The 20,802-nt window shown below is 39.1% G+C and overlaps 1 protein-coding gene across 1 annotated transcript; it reads right to left on the minus strand.

Moving 5' to 3' along the window:
* Positions 1-2,931: 2,931 nt before the first annotated feature.
* LOC102960219 (60S ribosomal protein L35a-like) lies at positions 2,932-3,348 on the minus strand. The gene has a single exon (XM_042965864.1). It carries the CDS (start codon positions 3,302-3,304, stop codon positions 2,975-2,977), a length of 330 nt encoding a protein of 109 aa, XP_042821798.1. The 5' UTR covers positions 3,305-3,348; the 3' UTR covers positions 2,932-2,974.
* Positions 3,349-20,802: the final 17,454 nt, after the last annotated feature.

Consider the following 20,802-nt stretch of genomic DNA (forward strand, 5'->3'; position numbering starts at 1 on the left):
AGGTGCTGCAACACCGGTATTTTAAACTTCTGTGAATGAAGGATTCTGTGATAGAGATAATTCATTTGCTTCATTAAAAGGTTTGGAAATATACCTGTGAACAGTGAATTTGCAAGGTAGTGTTTTCCATGGTTGACAGTGAAACCATTTTGAGCACACTTAGAATGGTAAAGTGGGGATGGCAATTGTTACTGCAAATGCAGGCAGGATTAACAGTATAGATAGAATGTGATTCATGATCCTCTGCAGAGCAGTCAATGCAGTCGTATTAGCCATCGGTTGGAGGTCTTCGCCCAGCTCTTGAGCATTGGCACAGATGTGGTGTGGTATCACCATCAAATGTAACTTCCTTTCTTCACTATGGGTATCAAAGTTTCTAGAACTCAAATATTACTGTAGAGAGTAAGGACTTGATGTTATAAAAATATTTTTTATTTATGAAGGTATAAAATTTTCATAGCTACCAATAAAAGTGGCTTAATAGTATATAACACTGAAAAGTGTTCTAATTCCCAGAAAACTTTATCAGGATTTTAAGACCTTCTTATGGTTATTCCAGGAAAGATAAGCTAATAAACACATATTTGCCAACAATGTGGGTTAAATATAAAGCATAGAAATTACTAGGTTTTAAGTTGTTCATGAGGTTCTAAGTTAGCTAGTTAACTAGCCATTTTATGTTTATAAATACAATTATTTTATTTTTAACCATTGAAGAGGCTCCTTGATGACCCTGAGAATATAAAAATGGTGAAGGAAGGGCTTACAAGGGCAGTGAATGCAGATTTGAGGTGTGGGTATGGAGAGAGGTGTGGCATTGTATCTTTTTATTTCAGAAATCTAATTAGAAATAAGAAATAAGCTACTATACTTACATCAAGCACAAATGATGACTGTGCCGAGGAACACTATGTGATTTTATTCTCTTTCTAGTGAGACTATTCTACTGTACCTACTTAGCTTTATAATTTCTTGGAAGTTTCAAAATAAAACAAAAAATCCCTGTCTGTGGACAGCCAAGTGGTTGATTCTCACCCATTTTAGTCATGTTTCTTCTGATGAAACTGTATCTTAATCCTTTGCAGTTGACTCATCTCTGGCTCCTCCCCTTCTTCCCTAGATGGTATAGCTTTGGAGGCCCACTTCTACTGGTGTTTCAGTATTGATTAGCCTTAATGACTTCATGGCAGACACACTTGGCCTTTTTAACCTGAAGGGGTAAACCCAGATCTCAAATATCTCTGAATCCCAAAGGCAATCCTGGGATAAAAAAAAGTCATTTTCTGCAGTATGGCAAGATGAAGCTCTGAATAGAAATACTTACCCCAATGTTTTAAATTTTTTTCCCATATTTGGCTATACAATAATTCAATTTTTGGAAGTGGTCTTTTCTTATTCACACAATTTTAGGCTCTTTCTTTTAGCACCACGCACATAAAGCTAGAAGTAAAGTGTTAAGGTTGAAGATACCCCCTGAGAGATGAATTATGGTTAAAAAAAACTATTCGAGGAAAGTGAAGGTAATGTGAAGTCCACACATTTATAATCCTCTATTTCCCACCAAAGGAGGATTCTGCCAGGAATATCATGATATAAATGAGGGAAGGAAGGCTCTCCATGGACCACTGAGCAGTTATTGTCTGGTAACCAGTTCATGTTCTATGCTATTCCTGTAATGATTTTTTTGACAAATAGGAACAAGTTTTCTTTTTTGACATTGGAGAAATTTGATGACCCAAATATTGACTTTTTAATGTAATTGCAATTTTATTTGATGGGATTTCAAAGAAACGGGAGTAATAGTTTTGTATGTCAATTCAGATATATGCCCATTAAAAGACTTGTGGATGCATACACACAAACATACAAATACTATTTTGGAATGGAATGAAGTGATTCCTATGGTTTTAGATTTTGTCTTTAGAAAGATCATCAATTATTTAAGTTTCGAATGCAGCCCTCCAGGGGACAATGTAATCTATAAGTGGCTGAGATTTTCAGTGATACCTAGTAATTTGTCAAATGTTCATTTCACTTAGCATTAGTGTTTACTGATAATTTTTATAACCTCTGTGTTACTCTGTCGATCCTTTTGATCGCATTTTTCTTTTCATATTTATACCTTTAAGTATAATTAGTGATTGCTCATCACTTTAAAAGCTATTTAATAGCCTTTAAATATGCATTTTTAAATGTCCTTGGCTGGTTTTAATGTCTGCATGTATGTGTTTGTGAAATTCTTCCTAAATAGCCACCATACAAGAATAAAGCATTTAATACTGACTTAAATACACAAACTGTTCAATTCAAACCTATGTAAATGATCTTGGGTTCAATTATGTTAATTCCATCTGTTTTTATCATCTGCTGTTACGATAATTTATCATTTCTACATGGTATTAAAATGTAAATGAATCAAGAGAGGAAACACATCTGTGGACTGTTAGTTAATAAAACTACGTTGGGCAAGTGAGCTAAGTCATAATAATTAATTAAATTTCACTGCCCATATATGCTTGTAATTGTATATTTAGTGTGCATTTGCATAATCACATAATGGGATCTATATGATTCATGCTTTCCTGGGCATAATGTGGATGCACAAATTATCAGTTCAAAATTAGAGTTGCTTATAAAGGTATCACAGAGACATTTTGGTTTTTTTCAGGAAATGATGTGTAGGAAGTAAATTAAAAAAAAAAACCTTTTTGTTTTTGATGTTTATTTTTGAGAGAGAGAGAGAGAGAATGCGAGGGGGGTAGGGGCAGAGAGAGAGGGAGACGCAGAATCTGAAGCAGGCTCCAAGCTCTGAGCTGTCAGCACAGAGCCCGACTTGGGGCTTGAAGTCACAAACCCGAGATCATGACTTGAGCTGAAGTTGGACGCTTAACTGACTGAGCCACCCGGATACCTCAAAGCAAACTGTTTTTAATAAGAGCAGATCTACACATTTATTTATTTACTCTTCAGTAAGTTAAATCCTTGAAGGATACAGCATCACATGGATTCTGTGGCCAATGTCTTTAGCAGGAAAGTTGCTTCGGAAATTGGCATGAACCATGCCACTGTTTCCATGAGCATGAATTACTTTTCTCCAGATTACTCCAGTTTCATCTGGTTTGCCACTAGGAGTCACTGTGTTGTTCTTTGCTTTGTACACATAAGCACATCTCTTGCCTAGGTAGAATTCGGTTTCATCTAGAGCGTAAATACCTTCAATTTTAAGAATAAAATTGCTCCTTCTGGTTCTGGAGGCCCTCTTATAGCCAGCAAAAATGGCCTTGAACCACAGCCTTCTGGACATATTTGTTGTTTTAAGAGTCTTGTTCCCAGAAGGCCTCCACAGGCTCCAAGATGACAGAAAGAGAAAGGCTAAAAATATACACACAATATGTGTGTGTATATTTTTTAAATTTTATTTTTGAGAGAGAGAGAGCATGAGAGTGAGCACATACGTGAGCAGGGGAGGAGCAGAAAGAGAGAGGGAGACAGAGAATCCAAAGCAGGCTCTTTGCTCTCAGTGCAAAGCGCTATGTAGGGCTCAAACTCATGAACCATGAGATCATGACCTGAGCCGAAGCTCAACTGACTGAGCCACCCAGGCGCTTCCCCCCAATTTTTAAAAATTTTAAATCAAATTAAATAAAATTTAAGTTAAGTTAATCTTTCTTAAAGTTCAGCAAAGTGACTGTTTGAAAAGACATCAGATCTGGCTTACACAGGTTCTGGCTTTGTTCTTTGAAATCCTGCTTTTAAAAGTACACTGGTAATATATTTTTTATATCAGGGAAGGGTTTACTCTTGAAGAGGTAGTATGAGCAGGTCAGATTAGGTATTGTTCTGAGCCAGGTTGTATGCCTAGGGCCCCTCACTCATAATATTTTTGATTGAATCAGATTCCAATCAGTCTAATCCCCAAATTAATTTAATTAAAAAATGAAGTCAAGATAGTGGTCTTAGGACCATATCCTAGGGCAACATTGTGCATACTGGCCTTAAATTCATAGACATATACAACTTCTAGCTAGTGCTGCAGGTGACTGGAAACAATTTTCCGGCATGATATGCTGTAGACAGCAGGCTCTAGACAAAATCTATTTGGGGCACTGTCCATCTTCACCTCCTTAAAACAAAGTCCTCTCCAACTGCCCTCTGTTTATCAGATCAAAATAGCTCGCAGCAAGTTTGAATGACAGAGACTTAACTTCTCACGTATACCTGCATATTGAAAAGAACCTTGTAATTTTTAATAAATTTTGAAAATGCCAAACAAACTATTCCCCTGCCTCATGTCCTTTCCTGGCTCTTCAGTGTATCAAGTGCAAATCTAAAGTCCTCAGTGCATTTAGCACTGTTTGCCGGCTGTTTCATCATTTGGTCATCTTGGCTTTCTTGTTCTGCCTTCCTTGTCACTCACCAATTATCCTGTTGTGGCTTAAGAATTGGATTGTCAAGGAACCTCAAGTGAACACAAGTTGGGTGCTGCCATATATTTTTTTAAATGGGCAAATGGTGTCAAGGACTGGACTGTTCCAGTCTCATAGTTAGAGTCTTTTCTCACTAATGCCAAACTAAGGAGTAGTCAGTTGGGTGGTTATTCCAGGTACCAGCCAATGGAAGATGATAAAATGTGATTAGAATAAATTAGAAATATGGAACCAGTTAATTCAGGTATCTAAGTGTAAGTTTTTTCATGGCTGGACAAAAATAAAAAGTGTTTCTCCCTCTGCCAAAGGAGATGGTGCCTTGTGTGAAAATAAAAATATAACACAGCATAGGTACTGCACACTGGTTTATCCAGTGAGTGCTTTTTAGTGGGTAGAGCAGATTCAAGTTTCAAGTTGAAGTGACAGGGCAGATTACAAACCCAGAGAACAATCAGACAAGCAGCTGAAATGCAGCTAACTGTAAAAAATATAAAGAAGGAAGGAAGGAAGGAAGGAAGGAAGAAAGAAAGAAAGAAAGAAAAAAGAAAAGAATACAAATTCCTTCAGAATTTATTAGCAATGAGTGGGTTTGTTTTTGTATTTAAATTTTAAGCTCTTTTGGAAAATATGTGCCCCTGTCAAAAAAAAAAAATCCTTCTCAAAAGTTTAAGAAAAACATGCTTGTAGAACAAAATCTATAGAGAAGATGTTGCCCTGGTAATAAAAGAAATAGACCAAATAAAAAAAAGAAAAAAAATATTAAACATATAGGCCTGATGGGGGAAAAAATGTTAGTAATTCAAAGCAATTTCAAATAAGTTGAAATGCTATGGTATATCAGTGTATTTAACAATTACTTATTTTGAACATAAAGAAGGTATGCAGTTTTGATTAATATAGCATATTTCTCCTTGAATCTGATAAACATTGAGTTCTATTTCCTCCTGAGTCTCCTTGTTAATGGGAACAACTCCTCTTCTTCTACTTAACCTTTCTTTTCTAAACTTTTAATTTTGAATTAATTTCAGACTTAACAAAAAAATTACAAAAATAGTGCAAAGAGTTCCTCATGCACTTCATTCAGCTTCTCTGAAAAATACTTCTGACAGTACACCATTGGTGGACTCATGGAATGACTTATTCAGCATAAAGTTATCTCATACAATAGCGTATGTGACCAAGGAAATCATTCACAGCAGAAGTGAGCCAGTGGGCCACAGAATCCTCCAGTCATACATCTACCTTGTCACCCAGAAAAACTTGGCATTGTTGAACTGTGAACTGGCTTACTAAAAACCCAGTATGTCTACAACTGTGGTATGATACACCAGGAGTTGGTGATGCTGTCCTACAAGATGCCATCTGTGCTTTGAATTGGTAGCTAATATCCAGTGCTCCTTCTCCCATAGCCAAATCTCCCATAGTCAAAGAAAGAGGCTTAGGAATGGTTCCTTTCATTATTATAGCTAAGAACTCCTCCCTCCCTCATGATTTTTATCTCATTATAAATCTCATCATTTATCTAATGATTTTTGCTCTCATTCCTACAGCCTTGGGTTTAGATGTTTCAGAGGATTTTGTTACCAGGAAAGTAAGCTACTCTCACAACTACTGGAGTTGTGGGCAGGGGCGTGGGGTGGTGTAAAGATGGTTTTCTTGAGTTGAATTACAGTTTAGATTAACACCTGGCCATCTAGGGCTCCTCATACCACTGAACCAATATAATAGATAGGTAAAGAGGTTACTAACCTGGTTGACATGCCTGATTCCAGTTGACAAAGGAAAATTGGATTGCTCTTGAGATGGGACTTAGAAGATTCACTGGGGACTTTAATAGTGAAAGTTTATGGGAGGTTAGGACAAGCCAATAAAGGCTGGACTACCAAAGGCTTAGCTTCTGCAGAGAATAATGTCTAGGTCACTGCGTCAGGTGGAGAATCTCTACTGCCAAGGTGGTGGCTAAGGTCAAGGGGAACATGGAATATGTGTTAGAAGAAGGATGTGTTAAAATATTAATTACCACTCATGATGATCCGTTACTAGAAGGAAGAACAGAAAAGATGTGTATTATGTATATTACATATAAATACATATTTTACTTACATATTTAAAAATATATTATGAATATAAGTTCTGTGTATATTGAGAAAGACAAAAAGAAGCTCCTGACATCTGGTAACTGGTCTGATGCTCCTAAGTAAGCCATGTTTTTCTCCTATTGGACATAATCTCACAGAAAATTAATGTCGGACATGGTGACTCTGAGACCATAATCAAATGAGACAAAAGGAAGAACACTAATCAAGCCACAAACCACCAAATGTCCCCTTCTCCCACATAGTAAGAGTGACTGCTGCTGCTTTTTCAGTTATGGATTTATCCTCATCCTAGTTCTCCCTCAATGCAGCAAGTAATAAACCCAACTTATTCACCTTGTTCAACTGGCGGTGTTTGGCTGAAGGACATGGACAATACTAACCACACATTTCTCTTTTCCTCTTTTCCCTTCATCTACTCTTTCGCATAAAGAGTGTTGTCCTTAATTCTTTCATTAGTTTTTCAGTACAGAATACCCTGGTAGGATTTCGACTGAGTTAGATGAGAAATCAACACTGATGGAGACGTTCTGTCCCTCTCTGGAGAAGGTGAGGGTAGCTTAGTTCGTATGAAGGATGTTGTGCCATGACAGGCATACGTAAGTAGTTCCTGTTGTAGGAAACTTAAATACAAGTGGAGCATGAGGATGGATGCTGGAGAGCAAACAGGATACACTGTGCTAAACATTTGCCTGTTAAGCTCAGATCCATTCCCCTTTCTTCTTCTACACTGACCTGGTTCACAAGGGTCCCGATTTCTGTAAACCACATTGCCCACTGGTTTCCGATTAGCTTTAAACAAAGGGAGGAATTGCCAGAACATTGGCAGGAGGAGTTGGGAAGAAGCTGGTGGTGCTTCTGGGGATGTTTAAGATAGTGGCTGCATCTCCTCCATGGTTCTAGATCCAGTCAGAAAGGCACTCCCTCCTAGTGGCTTTTGCCTGGTTCCAGCTCCTGTGGTCAGGCTTTCCCTCCTTGCCTCTGATAACACCATCTGCTCTATTTGCTCACTTGCCCTAAAAATGGTAGCAACTTCCTGCTGTTGTTAGTTTCTGGTTACCTTTACTTTTCTTGTTTTCATCTCTTCCCACATCTCTGTAAGTGGCTACCTTCTATTGAGATGGCTGTGTTAGATTATGTTTTCCTCATCATAATCTAATGATATACTGGATAATCCTAATTTGTAGATGTCTTTTAAACAGTTTTATAGAAAATAAATGGTGAGTCTTATCACTGGTTATTTTGATAAAATTGTGTTTTCCAAAATGGAACAGCTTAATTCTAAGAAGCTCAAAGTGATTTTTGAAAACAAAATCTTGTGGAATCACAAATCACAAAAAGTAGGTGCAAACCCATCATTTTCTCTATATTTTCCCTAGTACACGTGGTTTCAACAATGCTTATAAATATTTGAAAGAATTAAGTGCAAAAATTCTTAGTAGTCATTTTCTAATGATTTGAGATTTAAAAATAGACCTGACAAGACAAGAGTAGGGGTCTAGGATGAAGCATAAATCTTAATGTTTTTCTGCCCCCAGAAACTAGTTGAAGGACATGATCTTCTCATTATGATTCAAATTTGCCCTGGCTTTAGCAGGAGTTATGCACAAATCCAGCTGGAGAAGAGGATCTTAATTTTTTATTCTCTCAGTGTATACTTGTCTGGATCTGCTTTCTCAAGGCTAAATGATACTCCAAGGTGCTTTCAAGATCAGAATTGAATAAGTCTCCAAACCCTTGACATGTCTCTAGGAGGCCTTTGGGGTAGGTCATCATCTTTGCAAACTGCCTTATATTTAAGCAAGGCAAAATAATATCTAAGTGTAGGAACAATACAATTAACAAAAAAATTATTATCTCTAAACTTTGGGTACAATTTCACATTGAAGTTGTGTTAATTCATCTTTATTGTTGATGTTTTTGAATGGCTGCTACAGTTACAGTCATAGATGGAAATTTTTATTTTATTTTTTTTTAAATGTTTATTTTCAGAGAGAGAGAGAGAGAGAGGGGGAGAGAGAGCACAAGTGTGAGGGGGCAGAGAAAGAGGGAGAACAAGAATCCCAAGCAGGCTCCATGCTATCAGTGCAGAGCCTGACATGGGCTTGATCTCATGAACTTGTGAGGTCATGACCTGAACCAAAATCAAGAGTCACATGCCTAACCGAGTGAGTCACCTAGGCGATCCTGAAAGTTTTTCTTATACACATTTAAATAGTGAAGAAATAATTTACTTCAGAATAAGAGTGTCAGTCATTGGTGGACATTCTCCTTGGGTTTATTAAAACCAGATGCAGAATTCTACTTCCTCTGTGCTGATAATCAACGTGCTTTAGGGAGTATGATGTTCCCCAAAGGCCCAGAGAAGAGTTTTCACCCATCTTTGGGGCTCAGAGGAATTTTGTTTCTCTTTTGGTTTTTCACTCTGTATTCAATAAATGGCCCTTTGTGGCCTGAAAGAATTAATGTGCCTCCTTAACCAGCCAAATTACCTCCAGGGAGTGACTTGTGGAAAATCTGGCTCCCTGTCTTTGAAGAGCTTTGAGCAAGTTGGATGAAAGCAATTGCCAAGAAGCAAGAAGAAATACATGCTGTTTATTGAAGTGTTGAATATGTTTATTAGATGAGCCTATTAGCCACAGGGGATGTTTAAAATTTTCAGCAAATAAACCAGGGTTTTTTTGTGTATCCGTCTCTCTTCATATACTCCATGAACACACAAGTCATTTATAGAGTGCATCTTCTCTCAATTCAGGAAAGATTTTTTCTGTCCTTTTTCTGTTGTTAAAGAGGCAAGAAAGTGTGTAGAATTATAGAACACGGTAATGTGAAGGAATCAGTGTTAAGCATGAAGGAAAGGAGAGTTGCATGGTGTATATATGCACAAGTGAAGGACTTGAAACACCTCAAACCATAGGTCATTATAAAATTTGAATAAAAATTGGGGCGCCTGAGTGGCTCAGTCAGTTGAGCGTCTGACTCCAGCTCAGGTCATGATTTCTCAGTTCGTGGGTTCGAGCCCCATATCGGGCTCTGTTCTGACAGCTCAGAGCCTGGAGCCTGCTTCAGATTCTGTCTCCCTTTCTCTCTGTCCCTCCCCTGCTCATGCTCTGTCTCTCTTTGTCTCTCAAAAATAAATAAACATTAAAAAAATTTTAAAAAATTTGAATAAAAATTAAAAATGTCACCTGGTAATGTGTTTTAATTCCCACCCATTTCCCCACCTTGGGCCATTTCTCTTTTTCTCTGCAAATCTAAATATTACCTGCCTCTGAATACTCAGTTCACATCTCTCCTTGCAGTTTTCTGACAACAGATGAATGTATAGACATCTCCTTCCTTTGAAATCTCCTTGTTCCTATTGTCTGTATCACTCTGAGGCCAAGTACTAGGTATTCAGTTATACTCAATCAATGTTGGTGGAATAAGTCAAGCAGAAACTTCATCCTTTATTACCTTGCATTGTGTTTGAAAATCACATTATTTGCATGTTATGTGATTTTGTCTGTTTAAGCCCCATTTCCCTTTCCAGACTATAAACTCCTTGAAGGCAGGGATTAGGTTTTATATCACTTGGGTATTATTCACCAGACCTTCCTCCTGCAGTCCTCAGCATATACATAAACATCTGCTTATTGGTTTTTGACGACCCCTGTCGTGATACATCAACTCATGGTTGGCTTAGAGCATTCTAAGATGATTCACTGCTCCTCTCTAGTATTGGTCCTCCATCAGGTACTAAGGGATTCAGCACCCAGAAGCCTCAGTGATTACCTTGTTAATTTTCCATGAAAAAGTCTCACTGCTTAGCACTGATTTTGTCTGTATTTCTTCAGACATAATGTTGCTCCTCTGAGTTTGGCGGGTCATAATTTGCCATTATGTTGTCACTTTGAAGGATGTAGTATCTTAGAAATTCCATTCTTGGTAAAAATATTTAGTTTCATTATGATTTTTTGCCCCATAGAGCAGAGCTTCTAAGTGATTTAAAGCAGGCTCACAACCTTTATCTGAAGAAGCATTTGTATTTCTCTCCTCGTGTCTGCCCTTAGAAATTATAAAAGTTCAGAAATGGAATTAGGTTGTGTAATTTGCTCAGAGGCGACTGGAAAGCTTGCTACTGTAAGTTTCTGGAAATTTAAATAAGTGAAGATGGTTCAGATATTTTCAGAAAGAGCTTCTTTGTTAAATGACTCAGTATTGATAAAGGCCTTTTCATACAGAACAACAGAGCCTGCTGATGGTTCAGGGTTCTTTTGTGACTTTGAAGCCAACAAGGCAAGAAAATATGCTGTAAAGTTTCCCTTGAATCTAGCCATTCAAGCAGACACAGGACAGAGTGCCTCCTTGTGCTCCTAGGCTAAGTCCTGGGGTAAATACAAATCAGGCACAGGCTCTGCCTGCAGGAAGCTCATATTCTAATGCAGGAGAGAGAACATACTCATTAGCACATGTAGAGGAAACAAAGATTGCATAGAGCAGGGAGTGATTCTTTCTCCTCTGAATTACCAGAAGGCAGGTGACAGGAAAGCCTTTTGGAAAGAGGCAGCTTTTGAACTGGATATTGCAGTTGGAAAAGGAATGATCCAGACAGAAAACAGGTGTATATATGAGGGTGGCTTGGGACCGGAACATGTAAAGGTGAACACTTCAGGAGAGGCAACATGATTTGTAAGTAACAGGAGATGCTCGATGATGTGGATATGTAAGAAATATGGTATTCTTGAGATGCTGTAAGCTGTTCTGAATTGCTAGAGCATAAAGTGTGAGAAGAGTAGCAGAGGTAAGTTTGGAAATTCAGTCCATCCATCCGTATCACGATAGACTCCCCATGTAGTTCTGAAGAATTTGGACTTCAGTTGGTAGGGAATTGGAATCTAGTGATGTGCTAGAAGCAGGAAAGAGGCATGATCAGATTATCATTTTAGAAATTTAGCTGTGTGAGGGGCGCCTGGGTGGCTCAGTCAGTTAAGCTTCTGACTCTTGGTTTTGGCTCAGGTCATGATCTCATGGCTCGTGAGTTCCAGTCCTGCATCCGGCTCTGCACTGACAGCATGGAGCCTGCTTGGGATTCTCTCTCTCCCTCTCTCTACACCTTCCCTTCTCTCTCTCTCTCTCTAAAATAAATAAATAAACTTAAAAAAAAAAGAATTGTTTATTCATTTTAGTAACATTCTTCTTCTTGGTAGAAATTCATATTTTCATGGAAGGAAGATAAATTTAATTTTATATTAGTTGGGAACGTTTCTTTAAAATTTTTTTAAAACATTTATTCATTTTTGAGAGACAGAGAGAGACTGAGCAGAACAGAGGAGGGGCAGAGAGAGAAGGAGTCACAGAATCCCAAGCAGGCTCCAGGCTCTGAGCTCTCAGCACAGAGCCTGACATGGGGCTTAAACTCACAAACCGTGAGATCATGACCTGAGCTGGAGTCAGAAGCTTAACAGACTGCACCACCCAGGTGCACCCTAGGAATGTTTCTTCATTATCATATCAATTCTTCAATAATCAATTATTATTTAGATATCATCTTATACCCTGTGTGTGGACTGCAGTTTTATGATCAACCTTATAAATTCAGATCGAAGACAAGCTACGGTAATAGCAAAACATATTTTTTAGTTAATAAAAATAAAAATATTTTAAATTAAGTTGGTTACTGAACATTTCTTTTTGTGTATATGGCTCTAAGAATCTCTAATACGCCAGGACTATTTTTCTTAGATTGGAATAGCATTTTATTTATTTATTTATTTGTAATTTTTTTAATGTTTATTTTTAAGGGGGGGGGCAGAGAGAGAGACAACAGAATCTGAAGCAGGCTCCAGGCTCTGAGCTGTCAGCATAGAGCTTGACTTGGGGCTCAAACTCAATGAACTGTGAGATCATGACCCGAGCTGAAGTGAAATGCTTAACTGAGCCACCCAGGTGCCCCAACTGGAGTAGTGTTTTAAAATAATTAGACCAGACCTTACTTAAAAGTACCAAACATTTAGAAACTGCTGACAAATAATTGTCTTCTGTCAGTGGAAATACATTTAAAAACTAAGTCCGTGAATGACATTTTAGGACTTCAGTAAATTATAAAACCCTTTATCTAGAACCAGAGATGTTACAACCATTTAGGACACTTACAGATGGTTCATATGTGTAATAGTCCAAAGATGATTTTATTTTTCTGGTGTAAGTTATTTAAGATTTGTAAGAAGCTTGCTTCTTGCTCCTCCTACACATTTTTAGTGCATTTGAAAAATATAAGTAGCCTAGGTAATCATTTAAAAATCTTTTGTCCTTTTCTCAATGCCTGTTATCAAATAATTCATGGAATGAAATTTTTTTAAGTGTTATTGAGGTATCAGAATATATATCACATTCAATTCCACTTGTATCAGTCATAAAAGTATTCACCAGTACATGCAAAGTAGAACACAATGGATGGTTTTCTATGACTTTCTGTTTTAAAACACATCAAAGACTTAATTGAGCATTGTGGGCAGTTTCTTCAAACTCATAACAGCATGAACAAACAAATGTAGCAAATAACAGCAAATGCTTATATAGAACTTACTAGGTATTGGCACATTTCCAGTCTTTACCAATATTGATTCATTTGAATCAACTGGTATATTATACCATAAATTATGTGATCATATATAGAATTCATGCCTCAATAGTTGTTGAAGCCAATAATTATAGTCAATGATAGTCTCAGTCATGTCTAAAAAATAATACTGAGGACTACTGAAGAGTCAAAATTGTGTGTGTGATCAATGTTGCCTGCTTCTGAAATTTACAAAACAAATACAGTCACTTCTCTTATTATTATATGTACTTCCTTGACCCATGAACTCTCTACTAGCAGGGTATCTGGCATTTGCATGAGGACCACAGTCTCCTTTGCCATATTGTTCCAGGAACCTGAGAACTCAATCAAGGTGTCACTGTTGATGCTGAGTTTGTATGGCCCCATGGACACTTGTCCAGATGTGTGTTTCTGTGGGGAAAGCTTGAGCTCCACCCATCCCCCTGAACCCCCCATCACCACCACCAAGTGCTAAGCACTGCCTAAGAGCCTATACACTATTTCTCCCAGGACCACAGCTCTTTAGTATACTCATCACGGTTAGCCATTTTTCCTCATTGTTCCTAGTCACCCCACCAGACTGGCTGGACCCTGAAGGTTTTCCAGCATTAGAAATGCACTATTCAGAAATCAACTCTTCCCCTGTAATCTTATTATGAAACTAGTGTCACCGGCCTGGATGGTCATATTATTTTAGGGGTGAGCAGCTTTAATATATCCTGAAAAAATTGCCCTGCTTTAAAATTTCACACTGTAGGAATTAGGGTTTAAATACTTATTAATTCTAAAAGATTCTTGGGTCCTACAAATTGGCCTTATTTTTCCTTATCACTAATTTCTGAGTACAGGGGTTGCAGATAGTAGCATCCCTCAGGTACACTCTAATTCAGAGGAGTGGATATATGTTTACTCAAAATTGGAAAATGAACTCCTTAAGTGGCTAGTCCCAAGATAAAGAATAAACCTCTTATTAAAAATAAGCCACCCCAGAGGATCGGGAGAAGATGGCGGCGTAGGAGGACGCTGGGCTCACCACGCGTCCTGCTGATCACTTAGATTCCATCTACACCTGCCTAAATAACCCAGAAAACTGCCAGAAGACTAGCAGAAGGGAGTCTCCAGAGCCAAGCGCAGACGAGAGGCCCACGGAAGAGGGTAGGAAGGGCGGCAAGGCGGTGCGCGCTCCACGGACTGGTGGGAGGGAGCCGGGGCGGAGGGGCGGCCCGGCGGCCAAGCAGAGCCCCCGAGTCTGGCTTGCAAAAGCGGAGGGGCCGGACGGAGAGAGCGTGTTCCGACAGTAAGCGGGACTTAGCATCTGGGAGGTCATAAGTTAACAGCTGTGCTCAGAAAGCGGGAAGGCTGGAGGACAAAGGGAGGGAGAGTTGCTGAGCCCCGGAACGACAGAGCTCAGTTTGGCGGGGAACAAAGGTGCTCGCCAGCACCATCTCCCTCGCCCATCCCCCAGCCAAAATCCCAAAGGGAACCAGTTCCTGCCAGGGAACTTGCTGGCTCCACGCAAACACCCAATGCTGTGCTTCTGCGGAGCCACCCCTCTGGCAGCGGGTCTGATTCCCTCCCGCTGCCACAGGGCCCCTCCTGAAGTGGATTACCTAAGGGGAAGAGAGCCAAGCCTGCCCCTCCTGCCCCCACGCACCTTGCCTACCCACCCCAGCTAATACGCCAGATCCCCAGCACCACAAGCCTGGCAGTGTGCAAGTAGCCCAGACGGGCCACGCCACCCCACAGTGAATCCCGCCCCTAGGAGAGGGGAAGAGAAGGCACACACCAGTCTGACTGTGGCCCTAGCGGTGGGCTGGGGGCAGACATCAGTCTGACTGCGGCCCTGCCCACCAACTCCAGTTATACACCACAGCACAGGGGAAGTGCCCTGCAGGTCCACACCACTCCAGGGACTATCCAAAATGACCAAACGGAAGAATTCCCCTCAAAAGAATCTGCAGGAAATAACAACAGCTAATGAACTGATCAAAAAGGATTTAAATAATATAACAGAAAGTTAATTTAGAATAATAGTCATAAAATTAATCGCTGGGCTTGAAAACAGTATAGAGGACAGCAGAGAATCTATTGTCACAGAGATCAAGGGACTAAGGAACAGTCAGGAGGAGCTGAAAAACGCTTTAAACAAGATGCAAAATAAAATGGAAACGACCACGGCTCGGATTGAAGAGGCAGAGGAGAGAATAGGTGAATAGAAGATAAAATTATGGAAAAAGAGGAAGCTGAGAAAAAGATAAAAAAATCCAGGAGTATGAGGGGAAAATTAGAGAACTAAGTGATACACTAAAAAGAAATAATATACGCATAATTTGTATCCCAGAGAAGGAAGAGAGAGGGAAAGGTGCTGAAGGGGTACTGGAAGAAATAATAGCTGAGAACTTCCCTGAACTGGGGAAGGAAAAAGGCGTTGAAATCCAAGAGGCACAGAGAACTCCCTTCAGACGCAACTTGAATCGATCTTCTGCACGACATATCATAGTGAAACTGGCAAAAAACAAGGATAAAGAGAAAATTCTGAAAGCAGCAAGGGATAAACATGGCTTAACATATAAAGGGAGACCTATAAGACTCGTGACTGATCTCTTGAAACTTGGCAGGCCAGAAAGGATTGGTAGGAGATCTTCAATGTGATGAACAGAAAAAAATATGCAGCTGAGAATCCTTTATCCAGCAAGTCTGTCATTTAGAATAGAAGGAGACATAAAAGTCTTCCCAAAGAAACAAAAACTGAAGGAATTCGTCACCACTAAACAAGCCCTACAAGAGATCCTAAGGGGGATCCTGTGAGACAAAATACCAGAGACATCGCTACAAACATAAAACATACAGACATCACAATGACTCTAAACCCGTATCTTTCTATAATAACACTGAATGTAAATGGCTTAAATGCACCAACCAAAAGACATAGGCTATCAGAATGGATAAAAAAACAAGACCCATCTATTTGCTGTCTACAAGAGACTCATTTTAGACCTGAGGACACCTTCAGATTGAGAGTGAGGGGATGGAGAACTATTTATCATGCTACTGGAAGCCAAAAGAAAGCTGAAGTAGCCATACTTATATCAGACAAACTAGACTTTACATTAAAGGCTGTAACAAGAGATGAAGAAGGGCATTATATAATAATTACAGGGTCTATCCATCAGCAAGAGCTAACAATTATAAATGTCTATGCGCCGAATACCGGAGCCCCCAGATATATAAAACAATTACTCATAAACATAAACAACCTTATTGATAAGAATGTGGTAATTGCAGGGGACTTTAACACCCCACTTACAGAAATGGATAGATCATCTAGACACACAGTCAATAAAGAAACAAGGGCCCTGAATGATACATTGGATCAGATGGACTTGACAGATATATTTAGAACTCTGCATCCCAAAGCAACAGAATATACTTTCTTCTCGAGTGCACATGGAACATTCTCCAAGATAGATCATATACTGGGCCACAAAACAGCCCTTCATAAGTTTACAAGAATTGAAATTATACCATGCATACTTTCAGACCACAATGCTATGAAGCTTGAAATCAACCACAGGAAAAAGTCTGGAAAACCTCCAAAAGCATGGAGGTTAAAGAACACCCTACTAACGAATGAGTGGGTCAACCAGGCAATTAGAGAAGAAATTAAAAAATATATGGAAACAAACGAAAATGAAAATACAACAATCCAGATGCTTTGGGACGCAGTGAAGGCAGTCCTGAGAGGAAAATACATTGCAATCCAGGCCTATCTCAAGAAACAAGAAAAATCCCAAATACAAAACCTAACAGCACACCTAAAGGAAATAGAAGCAGAACAGCAAAGGCAGCCTAAACCCAGCAGAAGAAGAGAAATAATAAAGATCAGAGCAGAAATAAACAATATAGAATCTAAAAAATCTGTAGAGCAGATCAACGAAACCAAGAGTTGGTTTTTTGAAAAAATAAACAAAATTGATAAACCTCTAGCCAGGCTTCTCAAAAAGAAAAGGGAGATGACCCAAATAGATAAAATCATGAATGAAAATGGAATGATTACAACCAATCCCTCAGAGATACAAACAATTATCAGGGAATACTATGAAAAATTATATGCCATCAAATTGGACAACCTGGAAGAAATGGACAAATTCCTAAACACCCACACTCTTCCAAAACTCAATCAGGAGGAAATAGAAAGCTTGAACAGACCCATAACCAGCGAAGAAATTGAATCGGTTATCAAAAATCTCCCAACAAATAAGAGTCCAGGACCAGATGGCTTCCCAGGGGAGTTCTACCAATCGTTTAAAGCAGAGATAATACCTATCCTTCTCAAGCTATTCCAAGAAATAGAAAGGGAAGGAAAACTTCCAGCCTCATTCTATGAAGCCAGTATTACTTTGATTCCCAAACCATACAGAGACCCAGTAAAAAAAGAGAACTACAGGCCAATATCCCTGATGAATATGGTTGCAAAAATTCTCAGTAAGATACTAGCAAATCGAATTCAACGGCATATAAACAGAATTATTCACCATGATCAAGTGGGATTCATTCCTGGGATGCAGGGCTGGTTCAACATTCGCAAATCAATCAATGTGATACATCACATTAATAAAAGAAAAGATAAGAACCATATGATCCTGTCAATCGATGCAGAGAAGGCCTTTGACAAAATTCAGCACCGTTAATAAAAACCCTTGAGAAAGTCGGGATAGAAGGAACATACTTAAAGATCATAAAAGCCATTTATGAAAAGCCCACAGCTAGCATCATCCTCAATGGGGAAAAACTGAGAGTTTTTTCCCTGAGATCAGGAACACGACAGGGATGCCCACTCTCACCACTGTTGTTTAACATAGTGTTGGAAGTTCTAGCCTCAGCAATCAGACAACAAAAGGAAATCAAAGGCATCAAAATTGGCAAAGATGAAGTCAAGCTTTCGCTTTTTGCAGATGAAATGATACTATACATGGAAAATCCGATAGACTCCACCAGAAGTCTGCTAGAACTGATACATGAATTTAGCAAAGTTGCAGGATACAAAATCAATGTACAGAAATCAGTCGCATTCTTATACACTAATAATGAAGCCACAGAAAGACAAATAAAGAAACTGATCCCATTCACAATTGCCCCAAGAAGCATAAAATACCTAGGAATAAATCTAACCAAAGATGTAAAAGATCTGTGTGCTGAAAACTATAGAAAGCTTATGAAGGTAATTGAAGAAGATACAAAGAAATGGAAAGACATTCCCTGCTTATGGATTGGAAGAATAAATATTGTCAAAATGTCAATACTACCCAAAGCTATCTACACATTCAATGCAATCCCAATCAAAATTGCACCAGCATTCTTCTCGAAACTAGAACAAGCAATCCTAAAATTCATATGGAACCACAAAAGGCCCCGAATAGCCAAAGTAATTTTGAAGAAGAAGATCAAAGCACGAGACATCACAATCCCAGACTTTAGCCTCTACTACAAACCTGTAATCATCAAGACAGTATGGTATTAGCACAAAAACAGACACATAGACCAATGGAATAGATCAGAAACCCCAGAACTAGACCCACAAACGTATGGCCAGCTCATCTTTGACAAAGCAGGAAAGAACATCCAATGGAAAAAAGACAGTGTCTTTAACAAATGGTGCTGGGAGAACTGGACAGCAACATGCAGAAGATTGAGACTAGACCACTTTCTGACACCATTCACAAAAATAAACTCAAAATGGATAAAGGACCTGAATGTGAGACAGGAAACCATCAAAACCCTAGAGGAGAAAGCAGGAAAAGACCTCTCTGACCTCAGCCGTAGCAATCTCTTACTCGACACATCCCCAAAGGCAAGGGAATTAAAAGCAAAAATGAACTACTGGGACCTTATGAAGATAAAAAGCTTCTGCACAGCAAAGGAAACAACCAACAAAACTAAAAGGCAACCAACAGAATGGGAAAAGATATTTGCAAATGACATATCGGACAAAGGGCTAGTATCCAAAATCTATAAAGAACTCCCCAAACTCCACACCTGAAAAACAAATAACCCAGTGAAGACATGGGCAGAAAACATGAATAGACACTTCTCTAAAGAAGACATCCACATGGCCAACAGGCACAAGAAAAGATGCTCAATGTCGCTCCTTATCAGGGAAATACAAATCAAAACCACACTCAGATATCACCTCACGCCAGTCAGAGTGGCCAAAATGAGCAAATCAGGAGACTATAGATGCTGGAGAGGATGTGGAGAAACGGGAACCCTCTTGCACTGTTGGTGGGAAGGCAAATTGGTGCAGCCACACTGGAAAACAGTGTGGAAGTTCCTCAGAAAATTAAAAATAGACCTACCCTATGACCCAGCAATAGCACTGCTAGGAATTTACCCAAGGGATACAGGAGTACTGATGCATAGGGGCACTTGTACCCCAATGTTTATAGCAGCACTCTCAACAATGGCCAAATTATGGAAAGAGCCTAAATGTCCATCAACTGATGAATGGATAAAGAGATTGTGGTTTATATACACAATGGAGTACTACGTGGCAATGAGAAAGAATGGAATATGGCCTTTTTTAGCAACGTTGATGGAGCTGGAGAGTGTGATGCTAAGTTCACTTGCATACAGAGCCATATAGAGAAAGACAGATACCATATGGTTTCACTCTTATGTGGATCCTGAGAAACTTAACAGAAACCCATGGGGGAGGGTAAGGAAAAAAAAAAAAAAAAGAGGTTAGAGTGGGAGAGAGCCAAAGCATAAGAGACTCTTAAAAACTGAGAGCAAACTGAGGGTTGATGGGGGGTGGGAGGGAGGGGAGGGTGGGTGATGGGTATTGAGAAGGGCACCTTTTGGGATGAGCACTGGGTGTTGTATGGAAAGCAATTTGACAATAAATTTCATATAGTGAAAAAAAACCAAGTAAATAAACATCAAAAAAATTAAAAAAAAATAAGCCACACCAAACCAAATTAAACCACAGACAAAATCAAACCAAACCAAAGCCTCCCAAACTGTATCCAAGTACATACTGATAAGCAAGGGTATATGAATTTCTTGGATTGCCCATCTTTTCTGACTTAAAGTTATCCTATGTCTTCCTGAACTGGATTTGAATTCTAAATCCATAATCCCAAGTAGGGTATGCAATTTCCTTTCTAAATGATGAGTTGTTCCTATAGTACTTAGGAATGAAGATTAAGCCTTCTTTAAACATTTTTAAGCCCTGTATTATCCCCCTTCCATTCTTCTTTTTATAGAGAATAATAATAAAAATAGGAAGGGCAAGATGTCCGTGTGTGTGTTTCGTAATCTTTGGCTCAAAAGATGCAGAAATTACAAAAATTGTAGAACTGTTCTGAGAGGTAAGGACACAGGTAAACGTGTCTCCCAAAGCGATCTCATTGAGCTGGCTTGTTATCCTGTGATACTGTGATTTATAATAAGATTATCTATCTATCTATCTATCTATCTATCTATCTACCTACCTATCATCTTCATTCCCATTTCTGGCACAGGGTTTCCAAAACCCTTGGAAATTTCTAAGTGATGAGGACAATAAAGCCTTATGCTGTGTGAATGAGGTGACTTTTAGATTGCACCTAAGAATGGGGGCTGGTTGCCAATAATTGGAGGGTTGGAACTTCAGTCCCACACTGAACATCAGGGGGAGTGGAGAGGGGCTGGACGT

Source organism: Panthera tigris, chromosome A2 (assembly GCF_018350195.1).
Source record: "Panthera tigris isolate Pti1 chromosome A2, P.tigris_Pti1_mat1.1, whole genome shotgun sequence".
NCBI classification, from domain to species: Eukaryota; Metazoa; Chordata; class Mammalia; order Carnivora; family Felidae; genus Panthera; species Panthera tigris.

Excerpts from the sequence above, each read along its gene's own strand:
- LOC102960219 (XM_042965864.1), bottom strand. The coding sequence starts at position 3,304 with ATGTCCAGAAGGCTGTGGTTCAAGGCCATTTTTGCTGGCTATAAGAGG.